Below are 9,662 nucleotides of genomic sequence, written 5' to 3'. Positions count from 1 at the left end.
TAATATTTCAGCTATGCTAGCTGTTTTGACTATTGCAGAATGTTTTTTCAGTTTTTTAGGCTAATTTGGCATTACGCTAATATTTTTAGCCCACTATCAGCTTAAGTGTTTTTAGCTATTAGCTTCAGCCATTTCAGCTATCAATTTTAACGTTTTCAGCTATTAGCTTCAGTGGTTTTAGTTACCAAGCAGCATCTTCAGCTATTAGCACTAGCATCTTCAGCAGCCACATTCAGCTTACAGCTTTCACAGGCAATGCTAAATATCTAGTTTTTCAAATGTTTTAGCTCTATTTTTTTATGATGATTACAGAAATGCATTATTTATTTTGTGTTTTTACAAGCATATAAAAAGGTTCTGTATACGTTTTGCTTTCCTTTTTTCCTCATCTACAAATCATAGTCTTCTCTTCTTGTAAAACAAGAGTCATTACAGCACAGCCTTTGATCCACCACCTTGTGAAGTAATATATCAAAGAAGAGGAGAATCCAATTCGATTTACGTCAATCACATTCTTGCGTTTGAGTGAAGTAACATCCCACTTTTTTTCTGTGCCAATCTGGAGATGTTTTTTTTCCAGATTTTCTAATTCCTCCAACAAAACAGGCTTTTGCATGTCCTCCAGCCCACCTTCACCTTCAGCCATCTAAACTGTGATGCAATATTCTAAAAACATTTCCACATCAACTGATAGTTTACTTTTTGTTCTTTTGACAAAGAGCATGTGCACCCACACATCACTTTTACAGGAGTAGTTTTTCAGGTAAGCTTAGTCATTTGGGGATTGTATTGTTGTTTTGGTGCAATGTACTAACATGCACCAACTTGTCCAGTACAGTGATCCAACAATGTTGGATGCTGGCAGTGAAATGCTGTGTAATCATGATACAGAGACAGTAAACTTCTGTAAACAGTGAAGGTTAATATCAATATTAAATTGTGTTTTTTATTAATTTCTTTGTGTTCAGGTGCGAAGGTGGATGAGGAATCCCAAGGTGAGCGTAGAAAAAGCTCAAGGGAAAGGCCGCCTTTGTGCTTGCCCAAAGTGTCCGCTGACTGAAGAGCTGTGGTACACACACTTCCCCTCACCTTACTGCTGCTGTCACTACTCAGGCCTGCAGGGGGGCCAGTATTATCACCAGGAGCCGTGCTCCCCCTGCGCTGCAAGCGGAACGAGCAGCGGGCACGAGAAAAGCAAAGGCTTCAAGGTAATGGCGACCTTTGAGTTACTTTACACTGTAATTCACGCCAGCAGCTGCTTCATGCCACCAAACACTACTTCTTCTATTTTAGTTTGCAGTGGAAAAAAATTATCTTAGACATTTAAACAATTCAAATCAAGGACAATATTTTGACTTCCTGTTTAGGACAGGTTTGAAAACAAGATGAACTTGTTGCCAGACAACTCATCCTCCATTTACTTTATCTTCATTTTAACGGCAGAAATAAAACACTTTTTCTGCAGCTCAATTACTGTATTTTGGATCTATGCATAGATCCGACAAAACTATTTTGAGGCCCAATTTTTTTCAAACCTCATAATTTCCTTTTATATTTGAGGTAAATGGGTTTTTAAATGTGGGTGTGGTGCCTCGATTATCCAGCAACTGTCAAATCCTCATGAACAGAAAGCGCTTACTGAGCAAGTTTCAACAAATATTAGACTTTTAACTCCTTCGGCATTTTCTGCATTTTTAGTTCTTTAGTTTAAAGAACTAAAAAGGTGTAGTGCAGGCAACATTTCAGTACTAATGGTAGTTTGAATGTAATTAAAGGATTAAATATCTAAGCTATACTTTTTCAAAAATATTTGCATTTTCAGTTATGCTCTTCTGAAAGTTGGTAGAATATAAAAGCCTATTGAATTCAATCCTGTTTTGCATTGTGGAAAAATTGTTTTGGGAGGATTTACACATAATTCACACCACCGTTATTCACAGATGCATTTGATTATTTTGTTAATTTTTAAAAGTTTGTATCTGCTCCTTTACTTTAAATCCAGTTCTTTTTAACTATTTTCAATGTTTCTTTTATTGTTTTATGTAATGCATCTTGATTTGTCTTTAGTTTGTACATAAAATGTGCTATAAAAATAAAGTAGCCTCATCACTCTATTTTTGTATCTGTCTTTATCATTTTATCATAAAGAGAATTCTCTAGTCTTTAATTAACTTTATTGGATTGTGGTTTAGAAATGAGGTGTTGCGTTTAATTTTTTCTGCTTTTGCAGTTAATTGTGGTAACAAGCAGTGATGCCAAATCCAAGTTGGCTGGTCATTGGCTCAGGATCTCATGCTATCAAGAGTTGATCAAACCATTTTTCGTGATTGTGCAATGTTTTTAAAAATATTGTGATTTTTGCAATACTAGACACCTTCTTTGTCCTCTGCTTCCATTCAAACTCTGTAGCTGATTGCAAAACAAGTTCATGTTTTGTAGTAATTCTATTATCAGCCATTAGCAGCCTTTCAAATGAAAAACTGAATAAAAAGTTACAAAATTATTCAACCAATAAAGCAACAAGTGCTTCAATTTTAAAATTTTGCGGAAAATACAGACTCTGCAACAGTCTAACACATCCTTCCCTTGTTTCTAGGACTGTAGTGTTACCTTTTCCTGGAAAACTATTTAATTAGAACCCTTTAGATTCCATTTCTGCTGAATCCAAAACCTCATGCCAACTGACAGTTAAAAAATTCTCAGGCTGCTCCAGATCCTCTGACTAGCGCCAACTTGCAGGACAGTGAGCCATGGACTCCACCAAGGTTTTGTCGGCCTGTTAATTCAACATATTTATTAAATATAGAGCATGAGATGAAAGAGTTGAGACTCGATGTGCACTCACAGGCAAGAAGCTCGGATTGTGCCAATTGTAGCTCGAATTGCGAACATGACGCCAATTGTTTTGGCTCAACAGTTCACACTTTGCTCGTTTAGCTTCTGTCGCTGCTTTACACGCCTGCAAGCAGCAACAAAAGACGTGGAAATTAATATTGCACCATGTCACTGATTAAACTAGACACAAAAAAGTCAGAAAACATGCAAAGGAGGGTTGTCCACTACAACTCATTTCGAAAAGATACTTTTACTAAAATGATCATAAAAGGATTTTTCTCTAAACTCTGCCACTCTCCCTCTGTTATGCAATCCAACTCAAAGGCAACAATAGACTGAAGTGCCGAGTTTTTCTTTGAAATGATTACATAGGTCATAAGCTCTGCAGGGGTGACACTTGAAAGCTGAAAAAATCCTCTCCAGAAGATCAGGTAAATGTCTTGCAGATCATGCGTGAATTGCATAAATGAGTGAGCTTGGGTGGTTGTTCAATCTCAACCGCTATCCCGCCACTTCTCAGTCACTGCAGCCATCACTCGGTCCCCCACTTGTGTGTTTTTCCAGTCACCTGGGCACTGGGAGAGAGTGAGTCATCCCCATCCCGGCTTCTCTCACAAAGCCGCTGCGCTTGTTTGAACATCACAGTGTGAGAGAAAGTGATCAGCTGAGCAGAAAGCAGAATCGCCCTGATCTGACTTCTTTTTTTCCCCTTTGTGGGGGGCTTTCTGGCCCCTTCTATCAGCCCGCTGTTTCCCCGTCTCGCCCTTCAAATTGATTGGTCTGTCGGTGGCCTCAGCGATCCATTCCACTGCAGATAAATGGTGTGTGTGCCGAATTAATGGGTGTTGCATGAAGGTTAGAAGGGGCCGGAGCTTATGGAAGACTGGGGCTTGGAGGTCAGGTTGTTTGGATTGGAGAGTGCTGGTGTGTGCATGAGTGAACTCTGAGGTTCTATCAGGGTTTCTTGGGTTTTCCTTCTCCAACTGAGGAATCCTCACTTTTTTTTTTTTTTTTTTTTTCGTCTCCTGGGTGACCCCCTTAATTAGCTGATTTTTTTTAATCTCCTATCTAATCTCTGAATAATTAGGTTATTTTGTTTTTCTAATTGACTAAAGTACAATTATTTTACTTTTTTAACCAAAATGAAAGAGGGAAAAAATAGTTTTCTGTTTTTTCTCATAATATTATTAAATGCCAAAATGAACATTGTGATCTGAGGAGGTGAAAAAAAAAAAATGGAAGTATCCCTGCTGGTGCAAAACATTAAAAAAATTGCATTCTTCAGAAAACACTTTTTTTCCAGATTCTGTTGTGTATATAAATGTAGTCATTAATAGAAACACTTTCCTTGCAGGCACAACTCACTGCATTCCCCAGATCAAGGCCACCCACCGTCTCACTCAATTGCAAATGAAAAAAAAAAGCTTTGTTGTTAAATTTATCAGAGTTTCTTGAGAGATTTTGCTGCATAATCTACCATTGCCTGAAATAATGTGTCAGCTAAACACTGTTTTTTTATAGATATTATTAAGCAAAAGCTTTATACTTTTTGATCGGAACTTATTGTTGGAGAAAACACATCTAATTTCAAATGTGTGTCCACATTCATCCATACGGTTTGCTATAAGCAGCTTACAGTTGAGTTTTTGACCCATAACTCCCTGGATATTCACCAAATCCTTTTACACTTATTAGGTTTTTCAATAAATGCCACCCGGCAGACAGTTCACCTTCATTTCCTGTCTTGTTATAAAAAATCCATTCTTTCTATCAAGTCAGCAACATTAAAATGCAGGTTGCTAAGCTCAGCCTTGACCCGCTGACCTGCACCGCCTTCACCTTCCTTTGATAAGACTGTCAGGATAAAACTCTGCAGTTGTGGGTTCCACTTTCTATTAAATCAATATAGCGTCAAATATCATAAAAGTGAAGAAAAACTACCCAACTGCAAGCGTGAAGTGACAAACAATAGGGAAAAAAAGGACGAGTGCTAGTAAAGGATGAGAAGAGTGGAGAACAATTTTATTACAAAGATAGAGGATGTGGCCTGGCCATTTGCCCCAAAGCTGCCTGAGCATGAAGAGAAATCAAAAGTGTATAAATCCTCCCGAGAGGGGGAGCGATGTTTCATTTAAACACCAGCAAACGATTGGAAACGTGCACATACACAGGCGTGCACGCACACACAAACTCTACTGCAAAGTCAGCTTTTCCCTTAATCTTTAACATCAGTCCCGTTCTCTTCCTGTAGACGATTTAATCATAGGAACTTCTGCTGACAGCTCTCGATATATTCTCTCCTCTTTACTTTAGAGCCTAAAGTACCTGTGGCATTGAACGCAGTTGTAAGGTCACATGAAAGCTGGAGCTCTTTGATAAAAACAGATGATATTTCTGTGTCTTTGTTCCAGACAAGCTCACGATGATCATGCAGCATCATGGGAAACCATTAGCTTAGTGATGCGATGTGTGCACTGTGGGCCTGAAACCAGAACCTTTGAAGTGTCAGCCGTGGCTTTCTTTTAACTTAAATCACCTCCTCCAGAAGGGGTCACGTTCAAGAATGTGGACTTTAACTGTCCGGCTAAGCCATCATGTCAGTAATTTACTCTTTTGCAAGTCAAAATTTAGCCATTTTGCTAAGTCATTACCATCGAGAAGTATCGTATTTTCCATGAATGGTCTATTTTTTAAGTCATATATAAGGCGCACCAAACTACAAAGGTGCATTAAGAGAGATAAAAAATGAGTCAGTCAGTCCAGAAGAATGCTACTTGTTAGCCACGTTAGCATATTCACAATATCTTTAACTCCCAACCTTGTAACACAAAAAAAATAGACTAATACCACTATAACAAATGTCACACCTGATTTACACTTGTCTCTGTTGTGTTGACACAAAAAACCCTAAAACATAGAACATTCATTAATCAATCTAAATGTTTGCGCAAAGCTAGCTTCACACACGAGTTCTTTTTCCGGTCCATCGACACATCCATTTTGTATCAAAAAGCCAGAGAAACAGGAAACAGAACTGGGATTTTAAAATATAAACTTATGTTGTCCTTTCAATATGAAAATGTTTAACAATTTATTTTATTTTTAAGGTTATATGCCCATGTAATTTAATTTTGAAAGCATTGAGTGGGACGAACTATAATTTGACACGGGGTGGCGGGACAAACCACTCCTCTGGAAACCAGAGGGGGTGGATTGGAAACGCAGTGGAGACAATATAAACTGGTCATGAGACAGACCCCCCATTTGATACAGACGGATCAATTATTATTATAACATCGCTAATGCCCATCCTGGTCAGGTAAAATAAAAATAAACACAGTCTGATATCGCTACATGCTAGCAGCATTAGCGAATTCACAGTAACACCCAACCAAATCCGGATTAAAAGGAGTACTGTCTTTTTTTTATTAATTTTTTTATTGAGTGCACTTTATAGTCATGCGGTACATGATTTTATTTAACCCTTTAAAACTTGAGGTATATTAACAGAATTACGTTGATAACCGTTGAAAAGTTACAGTAAATCAAAGAACATAAACATGAGAGCTCCAGTGTTAAAGACTTAAATTGCAACAAAAGGTCACTGCTGCAGCTTGCGCTTTTAGTAGTTCTGCTTACGCAATTATTATTTAAAGTTACAGGAATTGAAGTTTTAATCATTAAATCATCCAAATTGAATGTCTTTCCATCACCACATGTTATGTAAGCTAATAGCTATTATCTAAGTTGTTGAGAGTGGTTTTATTTCCTTCTGACCCAATCTCCTTTCTCTGGATCGGGCGCTGGTGTTAATCAGTGTGAATACTCAGTATGCTGCGCTCGGAAAAGTCTCTTGTTGCATTCGTGTTTATCGTTTAAATTCAGTCATGCAGCAAATTAAAAAAAAAAAAAGAGAGAGAGAAAGGGAAGGTAAGAAGTGAAGAAGATGAGGGCTGTAGTGATTCCAGGGAGAAGCCAAGTGTTTCCATGTGGAACAATGATTTGTATCTGAATCCCTGGTTTGATTTGAGCTAAAAGTAGCATTATATGAAAAACCCCAATGCGTTGTGCACATTTTCTGAAGTCTTCCCTCATTTGGCAGAGATATAAGTACATCTTGTTAATGTTTCATGTAAGAGTCAGCTTGATCATTGTGTACCTTTGTCCTCATGGACAAAGACACCCACCTCATGTGCTCATGTTCATTTCAGCACAAGTGAGTCACTTGTAAGCTGACCCTGGGAGGCAACAGAAGACGGAGTTCTATGACGCTTCAGTAATGGTGACAAATCCCTGCTGGGTTACAACTCCAGAGAAGCTCACGCAGAGTGTGAATTAATGAATGACAGTAAGCAGGCAGGATTTTTTTTTTCTTTTTTCTCTGTGATGTCTGATTACTGCTGGACTTCAGACTTTGGTTTGTGACATTTTCTCCTCTAAGAAGGATACAAGCTGTATTAAAGATTACACAGCTTTCCCGCTCACCTCCACCAGCTGTTTTTATTACATTTAAAAGATAAACTATGGAAGCCTCAGCCACTAAATATACCACCAATTTATTCTTTATTTAAAACTAGAAGAATCCGACAACAGTCTGTTTTGTCTCGCTAACGAGATGAAATCCTCTTGGAGTCTTTTCACCCGCCAATCAGGCTGCAGCCTTGTAAAGAGCCCCACTAAAATGCAGATTGGGCTGCATTTATCTTGAACTGAATTGCTGTCAAAAAGGTTTCAGCAATCAGTCTGAGTGAAATAGGATTAGAATTAAAGTGCAATTACACTATGAGGAGTTAAAGAAAGGCCAGTCAGAGCTGAATCTCTCCTGCAAACTTCTGTCCCCACTTTTTAGAGTATGTTCTTCTATTTATGATAAGTATGAAATGCCAAACTTTACAGAGTGTCATTGTGCTCACTTGCTGAAACCGAGGATTGGCCAACTTGTGCAAAGCCAACGCATGGCAGTTTGGCAAACGTCCAGCACCTGATAAAACCTGAGGCCGTCAGCTGGTTGGCAGGCGTTCAGAACTTTCAGTAAAATTCAACCTTAAATCGCTCTTTCTCTATACCTTTAATGCCATCGATGTTGATTAAATTGATATTTATTTAGCTTGAATCAAATGCTCCTCAGGCCTGGAAAGCAGCCACCGTGAAGCGTTACATTTAACCCTGGAAAACTCTGAATCTGATGCTTCTTTTGTTGTCATTCCAAGCGCTCCGATGGTGGAAAAATATGGCTGACTTGGAAATGCTTTGCACGAGTTCCCACCTTTGCTTTCAGTCAATAAATAAAAACACTTGGAGATGGCACGCGTTTATTTCCACCAGTTTTTTTAGCTGGACGCTGAATATTGTGTTTGCAGTTTTGCAACCGAATAAATCTTTTTGCAAAATGTGAGGTGAAGAGGAGAAACCGAGGAATCAGTGCGGAGGAGACGTCCTCAGTAATCTGTCACATTTGATGTGATAGAAGGCATTGAAGACATTTGAGGAGCGAGGGGAGTAACATGTCTGCATGAATGCACACCTTGAAGAGACGTTAAGAAACTGTCAGCCTCAGATTCATGAATATAAAGAAAAAAATTGTTTAAAAAATGTTTTTTTTTTTACTTGACTGAATACATTAGATAATATTTAGACTAAACATTATTCATTTGCAAATTAAAATGTTTGTTTTAGTCAAAATAAATAAAAAAAGCTTGAGATTTCCTGTTAGAAGACAGCTAAATAAACTCCTCTTGTCCTTTTTATTTTTTTATTTTTCTAGATTTTTTTTCTACAGAACATTCAATATCTTATTAATTATTGTCCTAAATCTCTAAAATACAACATTTCACTTTAAAACTAATAATAATGTTTTTATATAATCATTGGGCTCAGTTTTTAGAGTTTTCAAAAGGTGCAAACCATCCCCCACATCATGATAGCACCTTCACCGTGCTCATCCAGTGTTTATTTCCTTTGGTTTTCTCCTTTTAAACACTAAAAATGGTCTTTATGTTAAATATATATATATATATATATACACACAATTTACAGTAAGGGAAAAAACTATTTGAACCCCAGCTGATTTTGTAAGTTTTTCCACTAAAAAATAAATGATCAGTCTATAACTTCAATGGTAGGTTCATTTGAACAGTGAGAGACAACAATGACAAAAAAAAATGGAGAAAAATGCGTTTCAAAAAAAGTTATAAATTAATTTGCATTTCCATGAAGGAAATAAGTATTTGATCCCTTTGAAAAACGTGCTTCAGTACTAGGTGGCAAAACCTTTGTTGGAAATCACAGAGGTCAGTCGTTTCTTGTAGTTGGCCACAAGGTTTGCACACATCTCTGGGGGGATTTTGGCCCACTCCTCTTTGCAGATCCTCTCCAACTCATTAATGTTTCGTGGCTGATGTTTGGCAACTGGAACCTTCAGCTCCCTCCACAGATTTTCTATGGGATTGAGGTCTGGAGACTGACTAGGCCATTCCATGACATTAATGTGCTTCTTCTTGAGCCAATCTTTTGTTGCCTTGGCCGTGAGTTTTGGATCATTGTCATGCTGGAATACCCAACCACGACCCATTTTCAATGCCCTGACTGAGGAAAGGAGGTTCTCACCCAGCACTTGACGATACATGGCCCCATGCATCCTCCCTTTGATGCGGTGCAATTGTCCTGTCCCCTTGGCAGAAAAACACCCCCAAAGCATAATGTTTCCACCTCCATATTTGAAGGTGGGGATGGTGTTTTTGGAGTCATAGACAGCATTCTTCCTCCTCCAAACACGGCGAGTTGAGTTGATGCCAAAGAGCTCAATTTTGGTCTCATCTGACCACAAC

General features: G+C 38.2%; 1 protein-coding gene across 2 annotated transcripts in view; it reads left to right on the top strand.

Annotated features, from left to right (window-relative positions):
• Positions 1-9,662, top strand: part of sgk1 (serum/glucocorticoid regulated kinase 1) — a 36,025-nt gene that overhangs the window by 4,904 nt on the left and 21,459 nt on the right. The window contains exons 2-3 of one of the 2 annotated variants that reach the window (XM_024291125.2): positions 969-995; positions 1,114-1,208. Coding sequence is in view for 1 of the 2 variants with exons in the window: in XM_024291124.2 (XP_024146892.1) it covers positions 969-1,208 (240 nt within the window). In the remaining variant the exon portion in view is untranslated. Of the gene's footprint in view, positions 1-968; positions 1,209-9,662 lie in introns of both variants that reach the window. The other variant, XM_024291124.2, reaches the window with a different exon arrangement.

The sequence above is a fragment of the Oryzias melastigma genome, linkage group LG24 (genome assembly GCF_002922805.2).
Source record: "Oryzias melastigma strain HK-1 linkage group LG24, ASM292280v2, whole genome shotgun sequence".
In the NCBI taxonomy this organism is placed as follows: Eukaryota; Metazoa; Chordata; class Actinopteri; order Beloniformes; family Adrianichthyidae; genus Oryzias; species Oryzias melastigma.
This window is presented reverse-complemented; position numbering and strand designations above follow the sequence as displayed.